Source organism: Orycteropus afer, unplaced genomic scaffold (assembly GCF_000298275.1).
Source record: "Orycteropus afer afer isolate SDZICR_OR568_19922 unplaced genomic scaffold, OryAfe1.0 scaffold00001, whole genome shotgun sequence".
Classification (NCBI taxonomy): Eukaryota; Metazoa; Chordata; class Mammalia; order Tubulidentata; family Orycteropodidae; genus Orycteropus; species Orycteropus afer.
The window spans coordinates 34,641,513-34,661,627 of NW_006921588.1; the positions used below are offsets into that span (position 1 = coordinate 34,641,513).

The following is a 20,115-nucleotide window of genomic DNA, read 5'->3' on the forward strand; positions in this document are numbered from 1 at the left end:
GAGACATCCTTGCTCCTCAGCACTTGAAACAGTTCCTTCACAGTTGACCTTCCCAGTGCTACACGTCATCTAATGTCTTAACTGCTGCTTCCATTGGCCTCAATTGTAGAACCAAGCAATGTGAATTCTTTGACAACTTCAATCTTTTCTCCATTTATTGTGATACTGCTTATTAGTCCAGTTGTGAGGATTTTTGTTTTCTTCATATTGAGATGTAATCCATACTGCAGATTGTATTCTTCAGTCTTCATTGGTAAGTGCCTCAAGTCATCCTCACTTTCAGCAAGCAAAGTTGTGTTGTCTGCGTATCTCAGGTTGTTAATGATTCTTCCTCTAATCCTGATGTCACTTTTTTCTTCATATAGTCCAGCTTCTTGGATTATTTGTTTGGCATATAGATTGAATAAGTGTGGGGAAAGGATACAACCCTGACACACACCCTTCCTGACTTTAAACCATTTAGTGTTCCCTTGTTCCATTTGAACGACAGCCTCCTGGTCAAGGTACAGGTTCCTCATGAGTACAATCAAGTGTTTGGGAGTTCCCATTCTTCTAAACGTTATCCATAATTTGTCATGATCCACACAATCAAATGCCTTTGCATAGTCAATAAAACACAAGTAAATAACTTTCTGGTATTCTTTGCCTTGAGCCAAGATCCATCTGACAACAGTTATGATATCCCTTGTTCCATGTCCTCTTCTGAATCCAGCTTACACCTCTGGAAGTTCTCTGTCAATATACTGCTGCAAATGTTTTTGAATTATCTTCAGTAAGATCTTAGTTGCGTGCGGTATTAATGACATTGTTCTATAATTTCCACAATCTGCGGGATCACCTTTCTTTGGAGTGGGTACAAATATGGATCTCTTCCAGTCAGTTGGCCAGGTAGCTGTCTTCTAATTCTCTTGGCATAACCAAGTGAGTGCCTCCAATGGGGTATCCGTTTGTTGAAATATCTCAGTCGGTATTCCGTCAATTTCTGGACCCTTGTTCTTCGCCAATTCTTTCATTGCAGCTTTGACTTCCTCCTTCAGTACCATTGGTTCTAGATCATATGCCACTTCCTGAAATGGATGAAGATCAACCAGTTCCTTCTGGTACAGTGATTCTGTGTATTCCTGCCAGCTTCTTTTGATGTTTCCTGCATCATTCAATATTTTGCCCTTAGAATCTCTCAATATTGCAACTCGAGGCTTAAATTTTTTCTTCAATTCTTTCAGCTTGAGAAATGCTGAGCGTGTTCTTCCCTTTTGGTTTTCAAACTCCAGGTCTTTGCACATTTCATTATAGTAATTGGTTTTGCCTGCTCGAGCTGCTCTTTGAAATATTCTGTTCAGCCCTTTTACCTTTTCATTTCTTCCATTGGATTTAGCTTCTCTCTGCTCAAGGGCAAGGTTCAGAGTCTCTTCTGTCATCCATTTTAGTCTTCTTTTCTTGTCTTTTTAGTGATCTCTTGCTTTCTTCATGGATAATGTTCTTGATATCCTCCCACAATTCTTCTGGTTTTCAGTCGTTGGTGTTCAATGCATCATATCTATTCTTTAGATGATCTCTGAATTCAGGAGGGATATATTCAAGATCATATTTTGGCTCTCTTGGACTTATTTTAATTGTCTTCAAAGTTCAAGTTGAACTTGCATATGAGCAGTTGATGGTCTGGTCCACAATCAGCTCCTGGCCTGGTTTTGGCTGAAGATATTTATCCCACCACCTCTTGCCACAGATGTAGTCAGTCTGATTCCTGTGTGTTTCATCTGGTGAAGTCCATGTGTACAGCCACTGTTTGTGTTGTTGAAAAAGATGTTTGCAATGAACAAGTCGTTGGTCTTGCAAAATTCTACCATGCGAGTTCCAGCATTGTTTCTGTCACCAAGGCCAAATTTTCCAACTACCAATGATGCTTCTCTGTTTCCAACTTTTGCATTCCAGTCACCAATGATAATTAACACATCCTGATTGCATGTTTGGTCAATTTCAGACTGGAGAAGTTGATAAAAATCTTCAATTTCCTCATCTTTGGCTTTGGTGGTTGGTGCATAAATTTGAATAATAGTCGTATTAATGGGTCTTCCTTGTAGGCATATGGATATTATCCTATCACTGACAGCATTGCACTTCAGGACAGATCTTGAAACATCTTTTGTGGTGCTGAATGCCACGCCATTCCTTTCCGGCACAGTAGATCACATGGTTGTGTGATTCAAAATGACCAAAACCTGTCCATTCCAGCTCACTAATGCTGAGGATATCAATATTTATGCATTCCATTTCATTTTTGACAACTTCCAATTTTCCTAGATTCATACTTCGTACATTCCATGTTCCAATGATTAATGGATGTCTGCAGCTATTTCTCTTCAATTTGAGTGTTGCCCATCAGCAAATGGAGGTCTCAAAAGCTTTACCTTATCCATCAGAGTAAGGCTGGGTTTACTCGGATGATGCAGCTCTTTCCCAGTCCTATTTTGAGAGCCTTCTAACCTAACCGGACTATTCATAAAGTTGCATGGTAATGTATCAAACAGTGTTTCTTTGCTATTCACAAGGTTTTCCCCGGCCAATTCTTTGAGAAGTGAATAGTCTCCTCCTTCTTCTTAGTCTGTCTCAGTTTGTAAGCTGGGCTGATACCTGTGCACCATGTGCATCCTGCTGGGTTTGAAACACCAGTGGCTAAGCCTCAAAACTCACATCAACATGTCACCATGGTAGGACAAACTGACAGACAAGTTTGTCTCCCTGTTGGAAACCTCTCCTCCCACCCTTACCTGAGTCCCTGTGGTTGACTCCTCCTCTGTCCAGATTCTTAGGCCCTTTAATCCCTTTTCTCCCACTCTCCCACCCTGCTGCTTTGGGTGTGCCTGAGTTCCCTCTCCTCACTGGGATCCCTTTGGCTGGCTGCTCCTTTGTCTGGGTTCCTGGCTTTTTTTATCCCCTTTTCTCCCACTCTCCCACCCTTCTGCTTTGGGCATGGCTTTATCACTACCTAATTGTTTCCAAAACTCCTTGCCATAGAGTCAATTCTGATTCATAGTGGCCCTCTTGTATAATCCCCATAAATGAATTCTCTTCAGTTTCCATGTCTATAAAATAGGCAAGAAAGAGGAGACTGAAGATCCTCCCACATAATTCCAGAAAAATTGTGAAATGTCTCATAGGTAAACTATTTACAGAATATCATTAATTCCCAAAATTTTTATATAGAATAGTGCAATACTTTATTTACTTCCCTTAAGTAACCTTTTAAGCATTGTGTTTTTAACATAGTATAAGTAGGAATCATGCGCTGATACCAGTCTGTTTTATGGTATAGTCAGTCTTCTAGTGCATGACATGATCAAAGTCTCCCAAAATAAAAGATTATTTTCTAAATGACTGCTCTTTAACTAGATATTTTCAATTTAATTGTTTCCTAAATACTAAATTTAGAACACAAATTTGTGATAAACTTCTGTCATGATCCAGCAGGGGGTGCTATGTAAGCAAACTGGCAGGAGGCCTAGGACATAGTATTTGTTGTGGAAGTGATCTAGCTGCTTAAGTCATTTCGATGCATTCATTCAAAATCTAGTCTGTGTCTAAAATGTGCTTTAATGACTCTGTAAAAACCTAAATGTCATCTAGACCTGTAATATTGCTAATGAACTTGGCACAGTCAGCTTTGTCTTTCTAAATAATTCGAGAAGAATGTTAGCAGTGCTATGTTAAAATACCACTCATTTTGGTTACCCATCCTCCCTCCCTCCTTCTTGCCTTCCCTGTCTTTCTCAGTATGTTTTTGTTGGATGAAAAGAACGATTTTGCTAATTTGGAGATTATAAGTATAAAGAAATATCCTTATATTCCATTAGGCTGGAAAGCTTTTACTAATAAAATTACTCATCAAATCTTGTGGATTGAAAGCCATGGTATATGGAATCCAACAAATTCTTTTGAATATGACATTATTATGGGTTGGCTCTAAAAATTGGTGGTCTCACTGAATCCTGCAGTTTCCTATAATTATAATTGGTTTAGCAGAAGGCCTCCATCGCTAATCTCTCTCATTTCTATGTTGATTAAACTATTCCTAACGGATTTAGTGCCTACAGAGAAAGGAGAAAAGCAAAAGAAGTAATATTGCCAGTGCATTTAAATGCACTGTGTATGAGACCAAGGAGGGCAGTGTGCAGACCCACATTCAAATTTGAAATTAATTGCCAACTTTCCTGAAGAGAATAGCTATAGGTTAAGTGCTAATGATGACAACAGTAATGCAATTGTATAGAGCCTTATGAAAACCAAACCAAACTCACTGCCGTAGAGTCGGATCCGACTCATAGCGACCCCTCCTTGGGTTTCTGCCACAGTCTCACCACGGAAGTAGATGGCCCAATCAATCCCACATAAATTATCTCCTCGTCTCCTCAAAAAAATCTTACGTTGTTATTAGCAGCCGTCGAGTCTCCGTGACTCGTGGAGATCCCCTATGTTACCTTTCTTGGTTGTAATGTTTACGAAAGCAATTTGCCAGGCCTTGATGTTGCAGAGCAGCTGGCGGGTTTGAATGGCTAACCTTGTTGCATCGGATCCCAAACCACTTGCACCATGCATGCTCCTTAAGACCCTGTGCAGTAGATGTAGCATCCATTTTTTGGCTCAGAAAAAACTGAAGCTCACAGAGGGCTTAAACTGGTAGCGCAAGTTCACACAGGTAATAAATAGCAGAACTGCAGCATAAATTGAGATCTCCTGAATTTGACTCACATGCTTTCCATGCTCTTCCCACTTTATCTCCCTGTCTACTAGCATTCTCACATTGCAAATGCAAGGAGGAAGTGTGAAGGGCAGATAATAAGCACAGTGCCTAATGCAAAACCACCAGGAACAGCTTACATTAGCAGAGAAGCTGTGGCAGTCTCCCCTGGAAACAGCTGCCTGATACCTCGCCATCCGCTCCTTCAAGGAGACCACCTCCGGGAGGTCTGACAGACCCTCGCTCCGTGCAGTACTGTCTTCAAATCCACTCACAGGCTTATTAGGGTCAACAGTAGCTGAAAACAAATGTAGCGTGCTCAGATTTGTGTCAGACTCTGAAAATAAAATAGCATTTTACCAATATTTTCGATATTTCACAGTTGACCGCTTTTCCTCTAGCTTTCAAGTAAGACTTGAGAATTCCGTATATAAGCATATGTTTACTTAAACATCAAAAGAAAATATTTTCTCCAGTCTTGCTTCTGGAATTAGTCAGATGTGAAGGAGTTATTAAAACCTTTATAATGTTAATAATGAACATTCTTCAAGTGCTGACTTCGTGCCGAAATTACACTAAATGCTGTAAGAGCATTTCTCATTTACTTTTCTAACAACCCCATGGGATCGGTGCTATAATTTTCTACAATTTACAGATAAGGAAACAGACTCAAGGAGGTTAAGAAACTTTCCCCGACCACAAATTAATAAGTGGCAGATCTAAATATGGTTTGACTAAACTTTTAGCAAGTCTAAAAATTGCTCTTTGCTTCTCCCTCCTCTAAGGAGATACAGCTAGCTAAAATATATGAATGCTGTGAGAATATAGGCTGAGTATTGTTTCTTTTAATGAGAGGCATGTGTTACATAAGGAAGGAATAATAGTATCATTAGAAACAGCTTTGTCAGTCACTCATTTCAGATCATCTGATATTTTCCCATTTAAGCCAAATATCTAACAAAAATACGGGGTAGTAGAAATTAGATACTGGGAAATAGAGTAAAAGACTGGTCATGTGGTCACAGAATAACAGTTGTTAGAAACAGAAACGTCTTGGAGATCATCTAGTTTAACCAACTTCTTTCAGGCATAAGCTAATTAATGTAGCAGGAGTATAAGCAATTTTCCATAGTTACATAGCCACAATGTGCCACCAATAGGTCTTAAAACTAGTTTTTTGTTTTTGTTTTAATCTATTGTTCTTGGGTATGATACCGCATTGCTCGATAGTTTATTATTCATGCTTAAAAGCATAATAATTCTAACATCATTTCAAGGTCTCGTTCTGGGACCAAACAGCACATGGTGTAAGCATATACATATGTGTGTGTATGTATATAACTATATGTGTCTGTATATTCATTTATATTCATCACTTCATGGATCCCTTGCTTTTCATCCTTAGGGCTGCAAATTTATGGGTCTGAGAGTTAGAATAGACTTGTTAGCAGTGAGTTTGGTTTCGTAGGGTTGCTTGGAGTACAGGTATCACCTTCTTTTGAAAATTTATTTTACGTCCCTTCCCTTTTATGAAAGATCAACATCAGTACCTGTTTTCCAACCGAAAGAAATCTGAAGAGGATTTTCACTTTCATGAGAAAAAGGTGAAGAGCAAAGCTACCCCTCAGCACCTGTTTTGCAGTGAGTTATTGAATAGACAGTGAGCACACACCCTAAGCAGTAAGAGTGGCATTGCCAAGCTTCTTCCAAAGGACCTAAACTCAGCATCTCAGGATCAAGCAGGCACACCTTTGGACTGTGTATGTGAACACTACAACCATACCTTATTTTACTGGGCTTTACTTTATTGCACTTCACAGATACTACATTATGCAAATGGAAGGTTTGTGGCAACCTTGCATTGAACAAATCTGCTGGTACAATTTTTTTGCAACAGGATATGCTCACTTTGTGTCTCTGTGTCATATTTTGGTAATTCCCACAATATTTCAAACTTTTTAGTAATACTGTTGAACACTTAATAGATTACAACATAGTGTAAACATAATTTTTATTTGCGCTTGGGGGAAAACGTCATGTGACTTGCTTTATTGTGATGTTCTCTTTATTGGAACCAAATTCACAATATCTCTGAGGTATGCCTGTATATGTTAGTGTTATTTTAAGTTTTATGTTCTATTTATGATTTGGTAGGTTATTTCTTGGGCCTGGGAACTCTCAAAATTTCTTTTTCATATAAAATGGAAAATTGTGTCTTCCCTTTATATCATTTTGGCTTAAAAAGATTTTATAGGAGTGCTCTACTTTCAGATAGTGGGAGAAAACTGTACTTGATTGTTTGGATTGGCTTGATTTCATCCCTGTGAACCATGGCCCAATCAAGCCCAGTGAGAGATAGTCAACCTGCTCCCTCCCTTCCTCGTTTCTCTTACTCCCTCCATCAGCCCTGTGTTGGGCAATTGTACTGAATTGTTTGCTTTTCTATTCGCTTCTTTAATGTTTGCATTCAAAACAGCAGTAGAGAACAATTTCTCCAGACCAGAAAAAAATAAATTAATTAAATAAAAGCCATTTGTGTTTTTTGACTCTTTTGCTGAGTATTTTGTTTTCCATGTTGTTGTTGTTGTTGTTATGTGCCGTCGAGTAAGCCCCGACTCATAGGAACTTTTTATTCACATAAACATTTCCATATATTCTGATTAAAACTATAAGTATGTTCTATTTAATGTGCTATAAAGAAGATACAAAATAGAAAAGCAAAGAAGGTATGTTTTATGAATGCTGTGATTGTACACAACATTGATTTATGTTCACAACAAATGTAGTTACTTTTGAAATTCACCAGTCATCCAAAACCTCATCTACATACAAAACACACCCCTCTAGATACTTCTGATAATAAGAGGCACCCACAGATTATGGCAAGTGTCTCAGATGATGAAGGAAATGGATTATCTGTGTGCACAAATGAATTCAGTTTTTGTTTAAATGCACTTTTCTTTCTTTGAATGAACACCACATGTATTTTGTTAAACATGACCCCCTAAAGTTACTCTACATTAAATAAATCTTTTATTTTTTGTAATTATTCATAAAAAGAACCTCCCAGAAGAAACATATTCATTCTCTTATTCATCTTAACAGAAAACAAGCAGTTCATTTTGCTAAAATTTACAGAGATGGATTTATTTTTAAAATACTCAGTTTTTATCATGGTTCATCCCACTGAAAAATGCCTGAGATTAATGGTCAGGAAATCAGTGGCCTGAGTATTAAGAGAGTTGCTCAGTGCATAATGGCCTTTTAGGTAGAAAAAAAACACTATCTTTTTATGTCTTTCTCTTTATCTCTTTATTCTTTTATTAGTTATTTTGCCTCTCAACTCAAAAACAAACCAAACCAAACTCACTACTGTCAAGTCGGACTCATAGCAACCTCTCCTTGGGTTTCTGAGGCAGTATCACTACAGAAGTAGATCGCCCCATCTTCCTTCCGAGAAGTGGCTGGTGGGTTTGAACCACCAGCCTTCTGGTTAGCAGTCAAATGACTTAGGCACTATGCCAAAAGCCTTTGCCATTGAGTTAGTTCCAACTCCTAGAGACTCCATGTATGTCAGAACAGAACTGTGATCCATAGGTTTAAATGGCTGTTTTTTGGAAGTCAGTCTGCAGGTTTTCCCTGGCATCTCTGGGTAGAACTGAACCTCCAAACTTTGCATTAGCAGCAGAGCAAGTTAACGGTTTGTACTACAATATCACCAGCTAACCAGCTAACCGGCTGTGTACCAATTGTGTTCTAACCTCTTACTAAAACATCGAACCAAGTGCCTTCAAGTCAATTCCAACTCACAGAAACCCTACAGGGCCGGGTAGAACTGCAGAGTGCCACATCTTTCTCCTACAGAGTAGCTGATGGGTTTGAACTAACTCCTGACCTTTCAGTTAGCAGCTGAGCACTTAACCACTGTGTAATCAGATCTCTAACCTCCTAAGTCAATGTATATTAATTTCTTCATCTGAAAAACAAGATGTACTTCCTATCAAGCCAAAATGATAGACCTAAAATGTAGCATTCTCATCTGCTCCTATCTTAGTGCAGTTGAAACCTGATGTCATTTTTTGGGGTTCACAAGACAACTCCTTCCTTCCAGATGTATGAGGAAGAAGATAGAAGCATCAGGAACCTGGCCTCATAATGTCCTATTTTGAAAGGGTTGGAGGATATTGTTTGAAATTGGAGAACAGTGAAATATGTTTAGAGTCTTTTTTCAAAGAGAAAGTAGGCATAGAACAGCAAGTAAAGATGCTCATGTTCATAAAACTCCTGTGGAGAAACAGAGAATGTCAAAACTTTTAAGTATTATATGAAACAGTGGAGGAATGTGCTAGAAGGCTAAAGTGCTCACTGAAAAAGAGGCGGGGAAAATAGATTTCAGATCATTGTATCTGTGAGAAAGCATTATTGATATTAAAAATATATTGTGCTAGAATTTACTTGTTTCTGAGGTTTAATGGGGTTTTCTGGGGTTTAGAGGTCATTCATTCTGCAGATGAATAAACTAAAGTCCAAAGCTCAGTGAATTCTCCCAAATTTCCTGAGTTAATGGTATAGCTGGCCCGAGAAGCCATCATTCTTTATTTTTAGCATGATGATCGCTCCACTACACCCTAAATATAGAATGTTTCCTTTTGTTCACTGATAATAAAACTGTTGCAATCCATACTGAATCCTTTGTGTAACCAAATAAATACTGTAAAGTGGAAGTAACATATAGGGCAGTACTTTGAAAGAAAATAAAGCACTAAAAAATATAAGCTAACATCATGACAACTAATTAGCTACCAAAGAAAACCATGTCTTTTACAAGGAGTTTGAGATCCTTAGGGAAAGATGTATCACAATTTTTTGTGATAGAAAAGGTTCTATACTACAGATATATCCAACGTATGTTAACTTTCCATTTTCTTAAATCACAAGAGATTGTGGTTGGAGATCTATTTTTCTTAAGTTTCAAACATAATGCTTTTATAATTTATAAAAACAAGCTAACTAATGTCTTTTTACCAAGGTAGCAAAAGTTCATAATTCTTTCAAGAATTTTCATTTATGGAAAATTTAGGTTTAAGGGTAATAAAACTTTAAGTATCACCTCCTATAAGCACAAACCACAACGTGGCGTTTATAAGGCAGAATCCATCTCTTTTCCTAATAATTTATTAATATTCCAACAGTTTCTCATAGAAGAGATTATAGTCACTCTTCTGTGTTTCCTTATGATAAAATGAAAGGTTTAAGATGTCATGTACAGAAAACAATGAGGAATAAACAGTGTAATTAATAAAACCTCAGATTGTCTCCTAATTTCACAGTTTTTAGTACAAAACTCCCTGGAAACATGCCCAAATTAATATTAAAAGACATTTTAAAAAGTTCATCACTATATTTGTTATGAACCATTCTTCTAATTAATTATTCAGAAAATATCAAATTCAGTGCTTTATAAACATATCTTCTCAAAACATTCAGGTGTGACAAATTTATCCACATTTCCCTTTAAGCAAATGAATTCCTAAAAACTTTAAATAACAACTGGTAAATATAATCTTAAGATCTTGGTAGAGTACAGCAACAGTTTGGAAACTTTAAAGTCAATGATTTGACACATAATGTTAGCATTAATATGTTGTTAAAAAATAAAGTTAGGAAATTTTTTATTAAGAAGCTATTTTAATGTGACAGTATTCACACAGCAAAATGTATTATCGTGATCTTATTTCCAAAGCCAGATTCGGTCTCAGCACATTTTCTAAATTCTTTATTACTTTAGAAATACAGAAGACACAGTCTACAATGGTAGTTTCATTAAAGCTTTATGGAGAAATGGCTGTGTAACAATACAATGGATGTTACTGGGGGAAAGAGAGATACTATGCACTTATCAAGTATTTTTAAATTTACATATGTCACTTAATTTCTTTTCCTTTTCCAAATATGGATCATGTGAAAGTCTGTAGAATAAAGTAGAAAACTACTTGAATCATCATTTAATTAAGGGAACACTTGCTGTCTCTGGGTTCTGAAGCTGTTATAGCTCTGTCTGATTTACAACGGAGACCTGATTAGGTGAAGTCAGAAGAAAAGAAAGTCATCAGAAATGAGAAAAGAACTGGAGATATTAAAGTATTTTAGAAGAATTCAAATATACAGTGATGGCAACAAATAGAAAAATATATGCTGCAGAAAGATGGCAGATAAGAGAAAGCAAAACTTAAACTACAAGATAATAATATTCTAGTGGTGAAGACAGAGGTGCATGGGCAGAACAAATGAGATATAATAGAAGATATAATAGAAGAAAATTTTGGCTGAAAATAAAAATTGAGCATAGATTTTGATTATTTACCATAATACAGGACTAATATTATTTAAAAAATCCTAATACATGTGGACATCCTGATAAATCATTTTAAATCCAAGGAAGAATAAAAAATAGATAATCATCTAAATATACAATGAATATCTGTGAGGAAGAAACAAAATTCAGACATCCTTAGATATCTTTACAACACTGAACATTGAACACAAAGCAAACTGGATAAAACTACTGAAATTTTAGTTTTGTGATCCAAAGTGTCTATTTGAGTTCAAGTCGTAATTAATGCAATAAGGCAACAAAAAAGCACAATTGTTTAACAAAAGATAGCTAAAAATAAAACAGAGGGATCTAAAAATATAACAACTAAACAAAAATTTAGAAATAAAATTAAGTGCATTAGTTATGAAAACAAACATGTCATATTTCAAATGGGAAAACAAAGAAAATAAATCTAACCATATGTTGCTGTTGGTAAAGGATATGATCCAGCTGAGCATGTAAGTATGGCAGGTATCAGGGAAGGGATTCTGAAAGGGAAACATCTGCATTGAATCATGTAGAAACATCTGCACTGAATCACTCAGCCATGTGAATATGGGGAAAAAGAAGGATAAAGGAAAGGAATGATACAGCAACATTAACAACAAATTCTGTTGAGAAAATTGGGTAATGATTTTGAGGAAGACTTTAACAGATTCTCATTTCCAAAAAGAGTTCCAGATGGACTAAAAAGTTACATATTTTAGGAAATGAAGAAAAATCTTTAAAGGAAATATAGTTTACTAAATGACTTTGGTTGGACTTTCTAAATATACAAATTCAAAGTAAAAAGAAATTAAAATTTATAAGGCAAAAGGAACATGGGAAGAGGTTAATTATAATAAATAGGCTAAGTGTTAGGAGCTCTGGTGGTGTTAAGGCATTTGGCTGTTAACCAAAAGGTTGGTAGTTCTATCCCACCAGAAGCTCTGTGGAAGAAAGATAAGGCAGTTGACTTCTGTAAAGATTTACAGCCTTGGAAACCAAATGGGGGTCACTGAGTTGAAATCAACTTGATGGTAGTGAGTTTTTTTTTTTTTTTTGAGGCTTGAGTGTTAATATTTAATAATGAATGGTTAAGTGTCAGAAAAAAACCCCTAATATTATTAAAAAATAAGTAAAGGACTGGAAAAAAATTATTAAAAATAGAAAAAGATAGTAGCAAATATGTATAAAGTGTTTTCTATGTATCAGACTTTAATTAATTAAATGACTTCAACAACACTATGAGGTAGAGACTATTTTTGCTTTTTAATCTCCATTTTACAGATAAGGAAACAGAGACACAGACAGGTTATTAAACTTGCTTAAAGTCAGGTGGCTTAAAGTCTGGTGAGTTTCAGATCTGGGAAGGAAAGCGAGACAGTCCGGCCCAAGGTGGAAGGCCTCAACAAAAATTTAAGCCAAACAACAAAAAAGAAAAAGTCCAAAAAAAAAAAAAAAAAAATCACCTTCCCCAGTAAACACATAAAGTAAAATTCAAACATAAAAGAGACGCTTTTTCCTGTTGCGACCTGACTCATATTACATACGCGGTTTGGAAATGTTCCTGGATTGCTACACACAGTAAGATTCTAATGCAATACAAATTCTAAGGTTTAATAGAATTTAAAATGTATAGCACAAAAATAAGAATTTAATTATTTTTTTCCTTAAAATTTAGTAAAATAAATGCAGGAAGCTTATGCTTAGTACCAGTGGAGATCCAGGCAGAATGGCCTGTGTCATATGGAAGCCTATGAACTTGAAGCAGACACAGGCACCATCTGCAAGATGGCAAGTGAACTTTTGGTAAGATATCAATAGTGTTGCTATGTTATTCTGAATGCATTAAAAAGAGATCAACGGCTTAGTACTTGGAAAGTTAATTTAGAACTAAATTGGGGAAGTAATGAATTAAATTCTATCAAACCTAAATATATGATCTATTGCTGTTGTTGCTGTTGTTACGTGCTGACAAGTGGGCCCCGACTCATAGCGACACCTCCTTGGGTTTCTGAGGCAGTATCACTATGGAAGTAGATTGCCCCATCTTCCAGGTTAAATTTCTTTGCAGTATCATATCAATAGACATATCATAGGCTTGGAGCCATTATCATGAATAAAGTTTTCTATCATTAATATATGAATATCTTTTAGCTAATAATAAAATTCATCTTCTTTTTAACATTCAAAAGACTGCTGACAAGTCAAATTTGTAATCAATTGGACTTTAATATATTCTTAGCTTCATTTGAATATTATAAAACCAAGAAATAGATGAATGAAATGAAACAGCAAGTGTTTAACACAGTCTTGCATTAACTCACAGTTCCTAAGAGAGCAGAGAGGAAAAGGAGAGGTGGAAAACAACCAGAAGTGTATTCCATAACTATGGCTCCTTTCAGTATATCAGCACAATGAAGCTGCTCACATTTTAAAAAATTAACTACCTTATTCCATCAAGATTTGTTCTGCTATTATATTTACACTTGTCGCTTTCTCCAAAATCTGTTCATCTGATTACCATGCTTTATATATTAACAAAATCAGATTTTTCAAGGTTATCAAAAGAATTAGTTCTTGCTTTCTTACTAACTTGCCCATAGCCAGTGTTCTTCTAGCTCACTGAACACTGGAGGTGATCCTATATATCAAATTGCCAGTAATAAGAAGAAGGAAATATTCAGCATTGTGACCCCACCCAAAAATGTCCATATCCTAATCCCAGAACCTATGAATAAGTTATATAACATGGCAAAAGAGACTTTACAGATATGTTAAATTGAGGGTCAGAGATGGGGCGATGATCCTGCTTGAGTTCATTATAATCACAAGCGTCCTTATAAGGGAAAGAGGGAGGCAGAAGAGTCAGAGAAGAAGATATAATGAAGAGTGCAGAGCAGAGAGAGAGAGAGAGAGAGAGAGAGAGAATATGAGAGTTTGAAGATGCTATGCTGCTGGCTTTGAAGCCGGAAGAAAGCCCCAGAAACCAAGGTATATAGGTAGCCTGTAGAACCTGGAAAAAGAAAGAAAATAGATTTTTCCCTAGGACTTCTGCAGGAACAACAATCCAGCTGATACCTTGATTTCAGCACAGTTAAAGCCATTTTGGACTTTGGACCACCATTAACTATAAAATAGCTAATTGGTGTTTTTTTTTTTTTTTTTTTTTAAGCTACTAATTAAGTTTGTGATAAGGTCAGTGGTTCAAACCCACCAGCCACTCCTCAGAAGGAAGGTTGGACAATCTACTTCCGTAGTGATACCGCCTCAGAAACCCAAGGAGGGGTTGCTATGAGTTGGATCCAACTCGACGGCAGTGAGTTTGGTTTTTTGGCTAGAGCTCCTTAAAGAGGCACAAGTAATTTATTTTTTTGGAAATTCTCTGCTTGTCCTGATTACAAGAAGACACCAAAATTAGGAGATTCACTATCAAGAAGGCATACTTTGTAAAGAAAGCCAAGGATATGGCTGGACAATCTTTTGCTAATAACTTGGACAAATTAAGGGTCACATTAATATTCTTTGACACAGAGAGATCTTTAAAGAGAGTAGGTACTGTGACTCACAGATTCTGTCAACCATCTCAGCAGATACCAAGAATATATATGGATGAGCAAGGAAAGATCCCAAGACATACATAGCAGTTTCACAAGGTGTTTGAATATGTTATATCAGTAAAAATACTGACAACTTGGATATGAATGCACAGACAGATTACAATAAAAAAGAAGGCTAACTCCCAAAATTCTTCAGGCAGGAATCAGGTTGATATATCTATCCAAGTCAGAAATCACTATACGCAGTAGATTCTTGATAGGGCAAATTTCAGTTCCACCTCTGAAATCACTCAGATTCATAAACATAAACCACTCTGTGATGGATATGCCCTTAAAAGTACTTTTCATGCACCAAAAAAGAAAGACCTACCTACTTATAGATAAATTCAGCTTAAATGTTCCTTTAGGGTCTAATCTATCTGAGTTCCAGAACTGCCACTTCTAATTGTAATAAGTTTTTGGTGTATGGACTTGTCCTCTGTTTTCTGCAGTTCTTATCACCAGCCAGGAAATACTTTTGTTATGGGAGCAGTTATAAATGAATGAAATTTAGTCAGAAATTAGAAAATCATGAGTATTAATATTGTTAAATTTGTCATATTTGAAAATGTAATCTTGTTGCTATTAAAACATTTTAAAATTAATTGCTTAGGTAAGTTAAAGAATTGGCCAGCTAAAAAATCAATATATGAATAAAATGAGTTAAATTTCATTGAAATTGTCAAATAAATTAGAACTATTTAATGTACAATGATGCATATTTTTACAATATAAATCTCTTGTTCAGACATTTCCTTAGCATTATATTTGTGAATTATATTACAGTAATATACTACTGTAAATGTTATCATATTACATTGTAATAATGATAACCTGCAATTAATGAGTATTATATATAGAGCAATTTACAGGTATTATATAATTAATCCTCATAATAACCATTTCAGATAGATAGTATTATTCCCATTTCACTGATTAAAAAAGTGCCACTTAAAAGATAAAATGAAATAGTATGGCTGAGCCTGGAATCCAGTTCAGACATTTCTGAATATAAGGCTATTCAACTTGAGATAGTCTCTGTGTAAATATTATTTCATTACAATATAATATTTTCATTATAAAATAAAATTTTAATTAAGGGTATGAATCTTCCACTTTGTCTTCTAAATATCTCTAAACATTGATTTCAGTGTAATCCAGAGATAAATATAAGACTAGACCAGTTTGGGAGCTCCGGTGGTTAGTGCCTAAGGCCTTTGACTGCTAACCAGAAGGCTGGCAGTTCAAACCCACCAGCCACTCCTCGGAAGGAAGGTTGGGCAATCTACTGCCATAGAGATACTGCCTCGGAAACCCAAGGAGGTGTCACTATGACTCGGATCCAACTCGAGGGCAATGGGTTTTTATGTGTAGACCAGCAAAATCTGTTTCTGTGTCCCTAAGTGATTCCTTCTTCGTGCTTATAAACCTGAGTTTAGAATTAGAAATCAAAATGATTTCTTCAGCTCATTACTATAGAGATCAAACTTGAGAGAGGATTAGATCCTGATCCAAGAGAACAGGGAATGGAACACATTTGACTATGTTGTTGTTATATGTCATCTAGTTGATTCTGACTCATAGCAACCCTATTGGACAGAGCAGAACTGCCCCATAGGGTTTCCAAGGCTGTAAATCTTCATGGAAGCAGACTGACACATCTTTATCCTGAGGAGCAACTGGTGGGTTTGACCTTTTGCTTAGCAGCCAGGCATTTTAGCCACCAGGGCTCCTTAATTTGACGGTAAGGGAAGAAGATGTAAAGCAGGAACCACTGCTCTCATTTTCTAGTGCTCTATTCTGCCCCAGACCGTGAGAGGTGGTACACGCTTCCATGCAGGTGTCCCTCTTTTTAAGTCTGCATCCTAGGTATAAAATGAAGGTGTTTAATGACTTCTCCTCTTAGATTTAGTAATACATTCAACAGAGATCCATTTCCCATCTATTGTCAGCCAGACACAGTGCTCACTCAAGTCTGAGAATGAACTAATCTTCTCAGTAATTAATTCAGTCATGCTCTACTTGAAAAGAGATGAAAAGAAAAACACCAGAGAGATCCTCTAGAAATATTGTATCCTAAAAAGTCTTGCGCTTGCCTTGTCTCTAAAACCAGAAATACAACAAGTTGTATTTCAGGATGCTGAAAACATTTAAGGATGCTGACTTCTGAAAACAAACTCCCAGATGGCTGGGTCTGCTGAGGAAGCCCAGTCACCCGAAGGCGCACCAAATGGGGCCTCCTTATGCAGAATATTGTGAGGAATTCGATCATTCTGTATCACCCTTCCCCCGCTGAAAAAAATTATTTGAACAGAGATGAAAGTTGACAGACTTACTGGGGTTGAAAAGTCACTTACCTGGAGTCTCATAATGACTCATTTTCTCTTCAAAATTTTCCACTTAACAGCTCCCTTAGCTATGCTTCCAGTGTATTCCATTGCAGACCTATTTATATTAAGGATTCCTGGTGGTACAGCAGTTAACTCAGCTGCTAAGTGAGTTTGGTGGTTTGACCCCACCCAGTGGCTCCCTGGCAATCTGCTTCCATAAAGATTATAACCAACAAAACCCTAAAGGGTAGTTCCACTCTGTCACATGGGATCACTATGTGTAAAAGTTGACTTGAAAGCATCTAACAATAACACTTATATTAAACCACTTGCTATCAATTAGATTCTGACTCATAGAGATCCCATGTGTGCCAGAGTAGAATGTACTCCATGGGGTTTTCAAAGGCTGGTTTACTCTAGGAAGTAGCTCCCCAGTCTTACTTCTGAGATGCCTCTGGGTGGACTTGAATGGCCAACATTTGAGTTAGCAGCTGAGGTAGTTAATTGTTTGTACCGTCCGGGGACTCTATTACTCATCACATTTTAGCATATCTATGAAGACTTTTGTCCTCTCTACTTCTCTCACCTTCCACCTACATGTAAGCTTCTTTCGCACAAGGCAGGACTAAGCTAACTTTGTAAACCTATTATACCAGGCACCATCTTGGGCACTTTATGTTCAAGGAGGCAGAGCAGTAAGATTAACCAGACGCTCTGGACTCAGAAAGCCTGATTTTGATTCCTTCTCTAATACTTACTGCTTGACTTTGAGCAAGTTGCCTAACCTATCTCACCCCTTTTTTCTTATCTATGTAATAGGATTAAATGATAGAACCTGCTGAAATGGTTGCCTGAGAAGAATAATTATATTTATAAAAAATAGTGTTATATAGTTCTTGCACATAGTATGCACTCAATAAATGCTCACCAGATTCCAGCCACCCTGGAAGGTAGGTAGTATTATACAGATAAGAATTCATATATAGGAAATCTAAGAATAAGAGAAGAAGAAATTTTCCCAAGTCTCACAGCTGGTTCTTTACTGTGATCCATCTGAATCTAAAGCCTCCTAAGGCTATTTCATTCCTCCTTACAAACCAAGTATCCACAATGTTGTCTCAATAAAGTAGAATTCAATGAATCATGAAAAGAAAGAATAAATGTAAGGTGGAATTAAGATGAAAGATGTGGCATGGTTGTAATCATATGGTCACAATAATGGAGCAAAGGATAAAAAAGAGAGTATACTGTGGGGAATTGCAGTCAATGTCATGGAATAAAATATGTATGAAATATTTTATGGAAAATGAATTTGCTCTGTAAACTTTCACCCAAATCACAATAAAATTTTTAAAAAAGTGGGGGAGGGAGGAAGAAATTACTAACTCAATGTATATACTATTCAGAGTGCTGATTTGTCTGTGTGTTTGGTACAAACCAATGAGCAACCAACTTTTCAACAGTAAGCAATGTTGGAGTCCTCTGAAAATGTAAAGTTCATGAAAATTACCCTAGTATAACAAACTATAGGGACAGATATTCTTTCTCTCTCAACCCACTTCCTGCACCCTGCCAAAAAAAAAGTTTCCTCATGCTTTTACCCTGCTCTGTGTATTTTAGGTAAAATCATGAAATCACAGTTTAACTCAAAGAACCACTCAAAATTATTAAATTTATTCACTTCCCTATGGGGCTTCTGAGCAATGGGCTTGGCACAGTAGATCTTGTCTTAGATCAGTCCAAGTGGTAAAGACTGGGTCGCTCTCTAGACATCCTGTGGCTACCTACCAAATGCAAAGAAAAGAGGCCATGTTCCTCATTTATGTCTCATTCACTATTGCCCTAATAAGCACTCATGTGCTGCAAAACATTACAGTGTGAGGAAAAGCCTTAAATTAAGAGATGTTATAGTTGGTTCATTCGAATCTTTAATTAGGAGAGCTGGTGGCACTGTGGTTAAAGCATTCGGCTGCTAACCAAAAGATGCAGCCACTCCACAGGAAAAAGATGAAGCAGTCTGAATCCTTAAAAATTTACAGCCTTGAAAACTCTGTGTGGGAAGTTCTACTTTGTCCTAAAGGGTTGCTATGAATAAGAATCAACTTGATGGTAGTGGGTGGGTTTCTATTTAATTTGAATATAATTTCTATTTAAATAGGAGCTCTGGTAGCATAGTGCCTAAGGCATTTGACTGCTGGTGGGTTCAAACCCACCAGCCACTCCTCGGAAGGAAGATTGGACAATCTACTTCCATAGTGATACTGCCTCGGAAACCCAAGGAAGGGTCGCTATGAGTTGGATCTGACTGCGTGGCAGTGGGTCTACTTAAATGGTTTTCCATGTCTTCTTAAAATATCTATTCTGGAAAATACCAAAATTTCATATTTATGTTATTCCACCTCTCCCTGAATTGCTGTCTTTTGATAAAACTTCCCTTTCTTACTATATATTTCTTAATACATTCTTTTTTATTCTTATTGCTTAACTTTAAATTTCCCCTTTCCCAAATTTTCTCATGATTTCCAGCTCTCCAAATCCTCCTTCATATGTAGCTTATTTACTAGAGGAAATGCACCGGTGACTTAATTTTCATTCCCTTTCTGTGTTTCTAGGCAGGAAATAAAAACTAGAGATATGGCAAGCAAATATGCTCACCTCTCTTATCCCCAGAGAGACAATCATTGAGCTCATTCTATGACTAGAAGCAGATGAGCATATCTCTAAAAGGCACTGCATAAACAAACTTGTTAAATGTCCATCCAAAAAACAAAAACAATCTCTATTCCTTCCAGTCAATTCTGAGTGCTGGTGAGCCTATAGTCAGAGTAGAACTGTCCCTACAGATTCCAGGACTGTGATCTTTACAGAATTAGAACATCATATCTTTCTGCCATGGAGCAACTGGTGGGTTAGAACTGCTGAACTTTTAGTTAGCAGCTGAGTACTTATACACTATGCCACCAACCTACTGCATTGAGTTGATTCCGACTCATAGCGACTTTTATTGAGTTTCCAAGGGTGTAAATCTTTTTGGAAGTAGATTGTCTCATCTTTCTCCCACAGAGCAGCTGGTGGGTTTGAACCAGTGACTTC

At 36.7% G+C, this 20,115-nt stretch overlaps 1 protein-coding gene across 1 annotated transcript in view; it reads right to left on the reverse strand.

Moving 5' to 3' along the window:
* The window catches only part of XIRP2 (xin actin binding repeat containing 2), a 433,022-nt gene that overhangs the window by 62,339 nt on the left and 350,568 nt on the right, over positions 1–20,115 (reverse strand). Inside the window, exon 3 of the mRNA XM_007947184.2 lies at positions 4,876–5,033. Coding sequence (XP_007945375.2) covers positions 4,876–5,033 — 158 coding nt within the window. The remainder of the gene's footprint in view (positions 1–4,875; positions 5,034–20,115) is intronic.